The 12,495-nt window shown below is 45.8% G+C and overlaps 1 protein-coding gene across 2 annotated transcripts in view; it reads left to right on the top strand.

The window, feature by feature from the left end:
* LOC122788278 (alpha-actinin-4) overlaps positions 1-12,495 on the top strand; it is a 1,502,973-nt gene that overhangs the window by 1,444,929 nt on the left and 45,549 nt on the right. For both annotated transcript variants that reach the window (XM_044055436.1, XM_044055378.1), the window contains exon 20: positions 11,143-11,301. In XM_044055436.1, coding sequence (XP_043911371.1) covers positions 11,143-11,301 — 159 coding nt within the window. The remainder of the gene's footprint in view (positions 1-11,142; positions 11,302-12,495) is intronic.

Genomic DNA, 12,495 nt, shown 5'->3' with positions numbered 1-12,495 from the left:
TTCTCTGCTCCCCAGAGGTCCTTCACTAGGAACCAAAAGGGACAGAAGAAGATATGGTTCCGGAAATCTCAACAGTCCCGTTTCGCTCCGGACCCCTCGTCCTTCAGAGGCAGAGGAGGACAGGGTGGACGCCGGCCAAGAGGCAGAGGGGCGACCGAAGAATTTCAGGTCGAGAGGGCCCTTTTCTGATTGGCCCACGCAGCAACCCTGAGGGGTTACCAGACTGCTCTACTCTGGAGGCAGTAAGGGGGCATTTCTTGAGGCACCTAGCTATGTGGGAGTCCATTGCAACAGATCGTTGGGTGATTCGGATCATATCCAGAGGTTACAACATTCCCTTTATCAATCTTCCTCCCAAACCCCGGAGCCTCCCCGATGTCCCACCCAATCAAAGGGAGGCAGCAGCTGCAGAAATCCTCCAGCTGCTAGAAAAAAGAGCTATCCAGCACGTCCCCCCCAGATCAAGTCGGATCAGGCTTTTACTCCAGGTTCTTTTTGGTGCCAAAAAAGACGGGGAACCTAAGACCAATCCTCGATCTATACTTCCTAAACCTGTCAGTGGCCAAAGAAAAGTTCCGGATGGTCACCATTCAATCCATTCTCCCACTCCTGCAGGAGAATGACTGGATGTGCTCCATAGACCTCAAGGACGTGTATTACCACATTCTGATGGACAAGTGATCCAGAAGGTATCTCCGCTTCCAGCTGGGAGCCAGCCACTACCAGTTCAGGGTCCTCTCCTTTGGTCTCACCACAGCCCCCAGGGTGTTCACCAAAGTGTTAGCAGTGGTAGCGGCCCACCTGAGGCTTCAGGGAATACAGGTCTTTCCGTACCTAGACGACTGGCTCCTGTCTGCCCCCACCAGGCATCTACTGTGTTCAGCCAGAGATTGTTTCCTCCATCTGGCTTCCTGGCTGGGAATTACAATCAATATCAAAAAATCTTCTCTCCACCCAACCCAAGTCTTAGACTTCATTGGACACAAATCTTCTGCAGGTCTTTTTGACTCCGGACTGACTTCGGACCCTGAAGCTCCACGTACTAGCTCTTCTGAACTACACGGCTCCTCCAGCGGAGTTGGTCCTGAGGGCGCTAGGCTCTGGTGGCGACTATCAATCTATTGCCCTTGGCGCGCCTGAACATGAGGGTACTGCAATGGACCTTACAGGTCCAATGGTCCATTCTACAACATCCACTGTGTTCACCCATTCCCCTCAGCAGGGTTTGCAAGAAAGCCTACTCTGGTGGTTCCAGTCTCCGGATCTCCAGAAAGGGCGTCCTTTCTCGATGCCTCCCCCTCTTGCCACAGTGACCACGGATGCTTCTCGCCTGGGGTGGGGGGGGGGGGCACTGTATGGGCAGAACTGTCCACGGCACGTGGACCCAATCAGAGACCTTGTTGCACATCAATGTCCTAGCAATGAGGGCGGTGCTTCTTGCATTGCAGGCACTCCAAGCCCTCCTTCCCTTGGGAACTATTGCAGTTCAGACAGACATGTCCGTCTGATATATCAACAAACAAGGGGGAACCAGGTCCTACCCACTCTGTCGAGAGGCCATGAGAGTTTGGGAATGGGCGATCTCCACCAACCGCTTTCTCATAGCAATGCACATTCCAGGTCGGTCGAACATCTTGGCAGACAGGTTGAGTCGAACCATCCTTTCACCATACAAGTGGTCTCTGAACCCGTGAGTGGCGAAGCAGATTTTCCTCAAATGGGGTCAACCTTGCTGCAATCTCTTCGCGTCTCCTTTGAATGCAAAGTGCAGCGACTACTTCGCTCTAATTCCCCCACCGGGGGAATCCCCCCCCCCCCGAGATGCTCTGGTGCATGTTTGGCCATCCAGTCTACTTTATGCTTATCCTCCTCTTCCCCTTGTGCTGAAATTCTTGCAGAAAGCACTTCGGTTGGGGAGCAGTGATCCTCATAGCCCCATTCTGGCCTCGTCAAGCTTGGTTCCCTTGCCTGTGGGGTCTCACCTATTGAACCCACCATGGGTTCTAGATCCCACACCGGATCTGATCTCCCACCCGCTAGGGTTGACTACCCCGAACCTGGACAAATTGAAACTTACAGCTTGGTTAATCCAGTTCCAGTGACAGCTAGGACTCCCAGTATCTTGTCATCTGTTAAGGCTGTTTTAGTAGCCGCTCATAAGCCTTCCACGAGGAAGATTTATAATAGTAAATGGAAGCGTTTTTCAATCTGGGCGGAACGCAGAAACCTAGATCCCCCTATACAGCTCTGTTACCAGCAGTGCTAGAATTCTTATCTACCTTATTCGACCAGGGTGCTAGCTCCTCTACAGTCAAAGTCCAATTGGCTGCAATCTCCCACTATCATGTCGGAAATTGTCTCTGCCCCCTGGCCTCTTCCAAATTATGCAAGACCTTTTTAAAAGGCACTTTTCTCTTGAGACCTTCGGTTAAAGACCCACTGCCTCCATGGGATTTAACTCTTGTTCTCCAATCTTTGACAGACCCCCCCCCCCCCCGTTCGAGCCAGCAGCCTCGGTGGACCTAAAGTTCTTATCCTGGAAGACTGCCTTTCTCATTGCCATCACTCCGGCTAGAAGGGTTTCAGAACTTCAAGCCCTTTGCGCCAGACTGCCTTACTTGGTTTTTCACAACTGTAGTCTCCCTCAGGACCAATCCTTCCTTCTTGCCCAAGGTCACGTCGGAACCCAACATCAACCAATCCATTAATTTACCAGTATTCTTTCCAAATTACCAGAACAAAGGTGAATATAAATTGCATTTCCTGGACGTACACAGGCAATTAAGGTTTTATCTGCACAGGACCGCTGGTAAAAGGAAATCGGACCAGCTCTTCATATCCTTTGCAAAACTCTCTTTGGGGAAGCCAGTATCGAAAGTTACATTGTCCAGATGGATTTCCCAATGTCTCTTACTAGCATATCAAAGTTCCGGCCGTCCCGAACCTGAAGGAGTCCACGCTCACTCTACAAGATCAATTTCCACCTCTGCCGCCTTTTGGTCCAGGGTCTGTTTGGATGACATTTGCTCAGCAGCCACTTGGGCTTCATCTCATACGTTCATTAACCATTATAAGTTGGATATAATTTCCAGAGGGAGAGCATCCTTTGGCTCCGCAGTGCTCTGGAATATCCTTCCACGAGGACCGCCCAAGGTTTGTGTAGCTGGGGACTCTGTCCCACAGGTTGATGGACAAATGAAGTTAACTACTTCAGATTAAGAAGTTATGTACTCACCATAACGTTCCATCTGAGTAAGTGATCTTCATTTGTCAGCAACCGACCCTCCCTCCATCCCCCTAACCTATAGTGCGCATTAGAAGGATTCCTAGCCTTTGTTTCCAGCTTGTTTAGGTTAGGGTTCATAAGTGACTCCTGTGTTATAATCTGTATTGTTAAGCAAACTCGATCTGAGGACAGGAAGGGTTAGCAGGGGATTATGGGTAAGGGTGAGGAGCTTGGAGCTCGGATCTTAGCTGTTTGAAGCTGAGATCTGATACCCACAGGTGTTTAGGTTAGGGTTCATAAGTGACTCCTGTGTTATAATATTCTGTATTGCTAAGCAAACTCGATCTGAGGACAGGAAGGGTTAGCAGGGGATTATGGGTAAGGGGAGGAGCTTGGAGTTCGGATCTTAGCTGTTTGAAGCTGCCGGCTCGGATCCGATACCCACAGGTTGCTGACAAATGAAGATTACTTACTCAGATGGAACGTTATGGGTGAGTACATAACTTCTTATTTCATATGCTTAAATATCAACCGCATGTTGCGGGCTTACTGAAACAGAAAGTGATGTTTATTTCTGATTGTGTGGAAAATAGTTACAGGATTTATTGCATTCAGCAGAGCAGGTTGGAAAGCATACTTTGCAGTGTGGTTTTGATTCCTTGGGAGGCCTCGTGTAGGTCCGCCGTTACTGAATCTGTGATTAAAAGACAAGCCTGGCTGAAGGAGCAAAATCTGCCTGATCATGTTAAAGCTAAATTGTTGGATGCCCCCTTTGCAGCATGATACTCTGGTAATAAGGCAGAAGAGGTTTTAAAGAAAATGGAAGACAAAGCTAAATCTATGCAAACTGTAAAAGGTTTCTTGCAAGTGCAGCCACCCAGGTTCAGTAGGCACTGGCGTACTAAAAATTGGTCCTTTCCTGTGTCCAACAGAGCCACTCAGGGCAAACCTAGGCGCTCAAAGGCTCCAGATATCAATCACAGGGTTCTTACAGGTCAAAACAATGGGGTGCCTCCCTCCAAATCTGGAGGAAACAAAGCACAACCCTACAGTAAGTCTCAATGACTTTCCTCTACCATCTCCAAGTACTTATTTTTTGGCAGCCCCCTGGGGGGGGGGGGACGACTAGCACTTTATGCTCAAAACTGGCAGTTAATTACCCGCGACAAGTGGGTATTAAACAGTATTCCAGGGGTACAGATTTCATTTCCATACTTTGCCAATTCCAAATAAATGGCCGGATCTGCCACAAAACCAGTGGGCAGAGGCCCAGAAACAAGTCATGTCCCTCATGGATATGGGTGCTATTCAACCGGTACCAGAAAAGGAAAAAGGACAAGGATTTTATTCAAGACTTTTCCTGGTACCCAGAAAAGACAATTCATGGCGTCCAATACTGGACTTATCGATTCTGAACACGTTCCTGGACATTCCAAAATTCAAAATGCTGATTTTACAACAGCTACTGTCTATGCTAGGCAAGAATGCTTGGTTAGTAACTCTAGACTTAAGAGGCATACCTGCATATCCCAATAAGGGAATCTTGCAGAAGATACCTCCCGCCTCAAAGCAGGTTTTTTGCATTACCAATTTTCTGCACTGCCCTTTGGCTTATCCACTGCGCCCAGGGTCTTTACAAAGTGCCCGGCACCTGTAATTGCATTCTGCAGACAAAGAAACATTCAAAGTTATCCTTATCTGGACGATTGTCTCATTCAAGCAGAGGACAAGGACACTCTACTTCAACATCTGGCGTTTATAAAAAGTCTTCTAGCATGCCTAGGGTACACCATAAACGAAAAGAAATCACAACTGGTACCCTCTCAAATAATTACATTGCTGGGTGCAAGCTTGAATACAACTGCCCAGATGGCTTACCCTCACGCCAGACAAAGGCAATTGACAACATATTTCAAACAAATGGCAACAACAACCCAGTTATCTGCAAGACATTGTGCAGGCTTTGGGGTTCATGGCTTCCTGCATTCTACTAATTCCATATGCGGAAACTTCAATGGTACCTAAAAAGTTTGAAGTCAACATTGTCACAGCCTGGAAACAATGATTCCTCTCATTCCCTGCCTACAACAGGAGTTTCTTTGGTGGGCAGAGAGACATGTCACCAAAACAAGGGACTGTCATTCACTCTACCCCCTGCCACCCAAACCCTAACTACAGACTCATCAGACTATGCTTGGGGGGGGGGTCACCTGGCAGGGAGATGCATTCAGGGCAAATGGAGCCCAAACCAAATGCATCTGCATATCAACCAGAAAGAAATGCTAGCTGTTCAGAATGCTCTGACGGCCTTCAAGGACTTGCTTAATCCAGGACAATTACTGATAAAGACGGACAACACCACCGTTATGTGGTACATAAACAAGCAGGGGGGTACACATTCCTATCCCCTCTGCAGACTAGCCATGGCCTTGTGGAACACAGCCTTGACTTACCGAATACATCTTCAAGCTCAATTCCTGCCAGGAAAGCAAAATACTGTGGCAGACAACCTAAGCAGAAATCTTATGGACCCGCACAAATGGAAACTGGATCCGCAAATCTTCAGCATGTTAACATAGAAATGGGGGATCCCAGACATAGTTTTGGGGAGAGGCAAATAGATCTATCAGTTGGACAAATTCTGCACAAGAACTCGTCACAAAAAAGCATGGAAAGTGGATGCTCTATCCTTCAGCTGGAAAAACTATATCAGTCTGTCTTTCCCCCTCTCTCTACTCTCCAAGGTCTTACTAAGTCTGACAGGAAAAAAATAAAATGATCCTACTTGCTCCAGACTGGCCTCGCCAGAACTGGTACCCGCTTGTAAGGAATATGTCACATCTTCCTCCGTGGTACTTGCCTCTAAACACCTCATCTACTGTCTCAGCAGAACTATCAAGTTCTGCACACTCTGATCCAAACTCTGAATCTTGCAGCATGGCTAATCAACTAATTATTCAAACCACATCTCTCAGTAAATCTGTGATGTCATTTTGGAAGCCAGAAGGCCTAGTACTAGAAAATCTTCTGCTGACAAATGGAAGAGATTCTGTGCTTGGAACCAAGCGCAGGGAATAGACACAACAAAGCCCAATATCCCTCAGTTTTTTACAATACTTAACTGAGATGCTTGACAAGGGCCTATCTTTTTCTTCAATAAAAATCCATGCCTCTGCCATCTCGGCTCATTACAACACAGAGCATCTCCTCTTTCCTCATCCACTGCTAAAGCAATATCTCAGAGGGGCCAAACATTTAAGGCCTCCCAGGAGAACACCAACTCCTGCATGGGACCTTAATTTTGTGCTGGAAAAGCTCACCCTACCTCCTTTTGAGCCAGCTGCTACTGCAGACATAACATTTCTCTCTAGGAAGACAACTTTTCTTTTAGCAATCACTTCAGCTAGAAGGATTTCCGAACTACAGGCTCTCATGGCAGTGGAGCCTTTTATTATTTTCTACCCAGACAGGGTAGCGCTCAGGGCCAGTCCATCCTTTATCCCTAAAGTGGTATCTAGTGTGGCTCTTAATCAGACCATTCATCTGCCAACTTTTTTCCCAAATCCACAAAACAAGGGGGAGCGGATTCTGCATTCATTGGATGTACACAGACAACTAAGATTCTACTTGAACAGGACAAAATCTCTAAGAAAATCTGAGCAACTATTGGTGGCATTTGCTGCAGGGGCAGAGGGAAAGGCTATTTCAAAGCAGACTATTTCAAAATGGATAAGCCATTGTAAGGGGATCAGATTCCATTCCACCAGGGCTGCATCTACTTCTGCAGCCTTTCTCAGAGGGGTTCCTACCGGAGACATTCTAGAAGCGGTTACCTGGAGCTCAGTTCATACGTTCAGCAAGCATTGCTATTTACCTCTGTTCTCTAAATCCAGAGCAGGCTTTGCCACTGCTGTCCTGCAGGGCCTTATAGCTGCTCCTAATGCTGTATAATTCCATCCTCCCGACCATAGCTTTGGGATTCTACCCAAATGTAATGACTGCAACAGTGAAACACGAACATAGTACAGTTGTGTACACTTTCCATAAATGTAGATGTTTGAGTGTATTCACTGTTGCAGTCCGGGTTACCCACCAGCCCCCTATTTGAGTGGCACCTGACATCTAGGGCAAGAAAAACTGATATAATGGCGTCGGCTGCTTGTTTTATACCCCTGACGTCATGGAAGAAGGGACAGCAACCGACGCAGGACCCAAGACTTTGTTAATCAGGCCAACTGAGTGCTACCTGCAAGCATGTAACCCAAATGTAATGACTGCAACAGTGAATACACTCAAACAGCTACATTTAACTGTACTTTCCTCTTGGGTAGCAAGACAGTAATTTGCTGGGCATAGTGCAGAGTCCCCAAGCAACATCTGGACATTGCCATGTTTCCTCGTCTTGAACCAGTTACATCACAAGTTTAGTAGGAAACTCCAGACACAGTATAAAGTGCATGGACTCTCTAAAATCCCCATTAATAGCTATAGATCACAAAAAGGGGGCAGATTCCCCCTCCCCAAAATAACCTCAAATTTGGGAAGATTTTATCACGTGTGACTAAGTTGCCGCAAACCCACCACCGTCTCCTCAGAAAAGACACTAGCAGCTTTTGAGGCCTCAGTCATTTTGGGTGGTTCAGCCAGTCTGAAACATTCAGATTGTCTAACCAATCAGTTGTGGCTCCTTTGCTGAGGAGACTGAGCAGAGTCCTCCAGCCTCTTGTTTATCCAGCTTGCTAGTCAGATGCCACTCTGCCCTAGAGTCCTACCCAGGAATCCAGGGCTTTGGATAAGTTCAGTAAGCAGGCTTACATTTCTCTAACTTTTTGAGAACTGTAACATGTTCCTCCAAAGGTTTTGCAGGGAGCTTTCAGGTAAAATGTAGCAATCTCTGGACAAGTTATTTGATAGCTGTGGGAAATTTTATTCACAGCTGGTGACTAGATCTCTTATCATGAACCTGTGTATGACTGGTTTGTCCCTGCAGAGCGCTTGGCTAGACCTGTAGGTGCTGCATAGACATGTGCTGCCATACTTGGTTATGTTAACTGATTTTGCAAATGATACTTAAGCTACCTTATTAAATTCTGTTGACAGTTCCACTTTAACCTGTTTTGGAAAACATGGACAGTGGAAGACCTTTAACTAGTGCTTTTCAGATTTCTGACCCAGTATGTCCCACCTCTGGAATGCAGGTGTCGTTTATGAATGGTCAATAGTATCAGAACCAAAATGTCTACGAGGAACCAGATTGTAACTTTGAGAGCAGTCAATCACACATATAGATGTAATCTGCAGCAGTGGAACTGTGATCGTCCCGGGGGGGGGGGGGGTAGGAGTTTCACACCAGAGCCCTTAGCCAACTGTCCCACAATGGAGGCAGTTGGGCCCTGCTTCCCACCATCTCCCTGACTGGTCATCGTATAGGACAAGTAAATAGAGTAATTTCCTGGTTGTTCAGTCCCATTTCACACATCTCCCCAGCCCCACACTATCTTTGCCCAATGTCACCCTCATCAAAAATCTGTACTATGAAGAGGGTATTACACTATCTGGAAAAAGCCATCCAAGATGTCCCACCTGACTAGAAAGGGTAGTGTTAATTTTTTTGTGGTACACAGGATAATGAAGGGCATCATGCCTGTTCTCAGCTCGAGTGGCCTAAACCAGTTCATTCCAAAAGAAGTCTTGCTGATTTCCACTCTTTGTTCCATCAGAAGAAGATTCAATGTGCTTTTTGGCCTTCAAGATACCTGTATCCACACAGGCTGACAAGGATCCTGGCGGCATCTGCACTTTGGTTGGAGAGCGAGTACCCGTTCAGGTCTCTTCTATTTGGTCTCACCTAATTCCCTGGACTGGCATTTCTGTTGCGGTGAAAGAGTTTGCAGCGCGTGAAGTTATTTCCTATCTAGCAAAGTGGCTCTTTGCTGTTCCCTAATTAAGTTCATTTATCTTCCTTGGGAGATTTTGATTTCATTTTTTCAGTCTTTAGAAGCAAGTTTTACAAAGTCTCTTTGAGGTCTTCTCAACTGCTTGCATTCCTAGGCTGCTGGCTGTAGAAGTGCAATAAAAGGCCAGTTTATTCACAGGCTTTGTTCTTTTAAGTGGCCATTGAGCAGATTTCTTAATTTCCAAACCATCACAGCTGTTGCCTTAGGTCTGTGGGCCTATTGGCAGTGTTGAATCACACTGTAACCTTTGTTTGAGAATTTTTCAATGTACCCAAGTTTCAGATCCTGTGCATTTTCCTGTCATTAGTTCCACAGCTTGTAGAGCTCTTCTCATATGGTTACACACTACAGACCTAACTATGGGCAAATCCATTTAATCTTTGTACCTTCTTGTGACTTTAACCAGAGGTGCTTGCACACTAGTATAGAAGTACTGTTACAGTTAAATTCCTAGGTGATGTAGCACAGTCCGTCAGTTTTTACATGCTCTGGAGTTGAGAAGTCTGATACTCCTGAGGTGTTATAGGTATTATAGGTATCCATACTGGCAGTATTGAAGCCAGTCTGGGTTTGGGAATGGATGTGTTGACAAGATACTGTCCAATTGCAAACCGCTTTTCCTGTGAGAAGTTTCTTGTAATGGGCTCAGTCATTGCATTCTAATAATTCATAGTGGCCCCTCAGTAGCATAAAAATTGTCCAAGACTAGCTTTGCTGCTACCTTTTTGGTCCCTGAACCAATGCTAAATGCAACAGATTTTCCTTAACTGCTCCAATCACAGTCTGTTGCTCTCGCTTTTACACATGCTCTTGCCTACTGTGGGGAATTGTCCCAGGGATGCTGTCATGCAGGAAAATGCCCTCAGGGTTACTGTTTGCTTTCCCATTTCTTCTAATTCCAAGGTTCATACAGAAAGCCAAGGGCAGAGACTGACATTCCTAAATCTAGGCACAACCCTCTGGTTATAACCTGTGTAATATAGCAGGACTTCATTATGACAGTGGACACATGTTTGTCGAAAATTAGGTCACTGTCCACATAAGATCACAAATCCCAAACTGTGTCATCTCCTAAGGGGTGGGTTATCAGTCTGGCAGCTTTCCAGGGTCAGTGACTTTCCGAAGGATGCAATAGTGCATATTTTGGTGTTCAGTTTCAGTCCATGGTGTTTGTACCAGTTGGTATTTGGGACAAACTTTCCTGCAAATTGGCAAGCATCAAATTCTGTTTTAAAAAGTGTGTTAAGATCGTGCTTTCCAATCCTGGAGCACATTCTGAGAGTAGTGACTACCTCTCAAGCCTTTTATCACAGCCTTGGATGATTTGTGCAGCAGCAACTTGAACTTCATTGAGTACATGTGCAAAACGCACTGAGCTAGACATGCTCTCTAGGTCCAGGTCTTTTGGAGCTAGAGTAGTCAGGAGGTATGGTCTTTTTGAAAGCGATCACCTAGGAAGACGAGTTTGCAAGTCAGTCCTCTTGCTGAGGATGGACCTCCTCCTTTTTTCAGGTAATTAATGTACTTGCCATAGTGATAGATTTGGGTAAAGCATGTCTGTCCTTGGTAGCATAGTGATGCATATTCCCTCTCCTCCTGCTGAGTTGGACTAAAGGTCTTGTGTTGCATATTTTGTGTGACCTACCAAAGATCTGAAGGAAAGGTCTTTTGTCAGAGTATTATGGGAAAAAGGTTTAGTTGCATAGGCTCATTTTAGGTGCCAGGCTGCCCTTCACTGATGGCCATTGTCTTGCTTTTTGAGGATGAACCTGCTGTTCTAAATGTATTTTATGTATTGGTGTGTAATTACATGCACACGAGTATCAAGTTAAAATTAGCTAGAAGCAATTTTGTTTTTTATATGAGTAAGCATTTCAGAAATTGAATAGTTTTAACTCCACTGTTGTGGTTTTCTAGACTAGAATTTATTTGCTAATAAATTTTCCAAATTTTTATCAGGGTGAAGCAGAATTTGCACGGATAATGGCGATTGTTGATCCTAACAACACAGGAATGGTGACTTTCCAGGCATTCATTGACTTCATGTCCAGGGAGACTACAGATACAGATACTGCAGATCAAGTTATTGCTTCCTTCAGAATTCTCGCTGGTGACAAGGTATGCATTTAAAAAAAAAGTATTTTTTTTTTTTTATAGCTATGTGCTTTGACCATGGCTTATGAGCAATAAAGATAAATTCTACAGTAACTGTCTGGTACTTAGCATAGAGGAGTAGGGCTGTGATATTTATTGCCATTTAAAATTTGTAGATGCATGCACACACAGTACCCAGCATAGAAAAAGATGTATTCTTCAAAGTAAAGTGTAGACCTGGTTATAAATCCGTAATAATTCAAAGATACAGTTAGCATCACTGTCCAGCTGTGTATGGTACAGAGTGCTTTAAGTATATTCTCTTTGAAGAAGGATGGATGAGCTAATAAATTGTAGTACCCATGTTTTTTTTTTTGGGGGGGGGGGGATGAGAGTCTGAAATGGCAGAGAAAGTCATGGGAACATATGTATTTTATTTTGCATTTGTTGGTCAGGTGTGCAAGCCACTGCTTAGCAGAGGTCTGAGGTGAAAAGATGCACAAAATTACAATATCTAAAATATTTTAATGTAAATACAAGTGCAGATGTCCTTCAAGAATGCAGCTGCAGTCATAACATATGGGTTGTCCTGCCTCAGGCAGCCCTCGGTCGGCCGGATTCCAAAGTCTGGGTCCGACGTCGGCTGATGTCGCATTTCTCTCCGACGTCAGAGCGGCTGGAGTATATAAGTATCAGCCAACGCCATCTTCTTCAGTCTTTCTTGCCGCGCGGTGCCCGAAGCAGAAGCAGTTCGCAAGTGCCGGTCGGTCAGCTCCTGTATTATTCGAATCCGAAGTCATCAAAAAAGCTAAGTACCCCACTGGGGACCTTTTCTTGCCTCAGCCGATGTCAGAAATTACTGAAAAAGTAAATAATTGTTTGTCTTGTGGTAAACAAATACCTCATAAGGATTTCCACTCTTACTACCTTCCTTGCCTTGGCCCAGACCACGACGTCTCGGCCTGTGCCGCCTGTGCTCGCTTCAATAAGCGCACTCTCGGGCGCCGGGCGGAGTTCGCTGAAGACTTTTTCGGCGAAAAATTCGATTATACAATGCCGTCGGAACTACCGACAACGCAGACTCCTAAGAAACGAAAAGACCGGGACCGACATCCTTGGCCCGCGTCGTCCACCGACACCATGCCAAAACCAACCACGAGTGCCCCGGTTCCCTCTGAGGCGGTTATTTCACCGCTCCGAACCGAAGACACTGCATTA

This window comes from Protopterus annectens, chromosome 1.part0, assembly GCF_019279795.1.
Source record: "Protopterus annectens isolate FY-2018-M chromosome 1.part0, PAN1.0, whole genome shotgun sequence".
NCBI classification, from domain to species: domain Eukaryota; kingdom Metazoa; phylum Chordata; order Ceratodontiformes; family Protopteridae; genus Protopterus; species Protopterus annectens.
The sequence above is the reverse complement of the archived record's forward strand: the minus strand, read 5'-3'. Positions and strand labels throughout refer to the sequence as shown.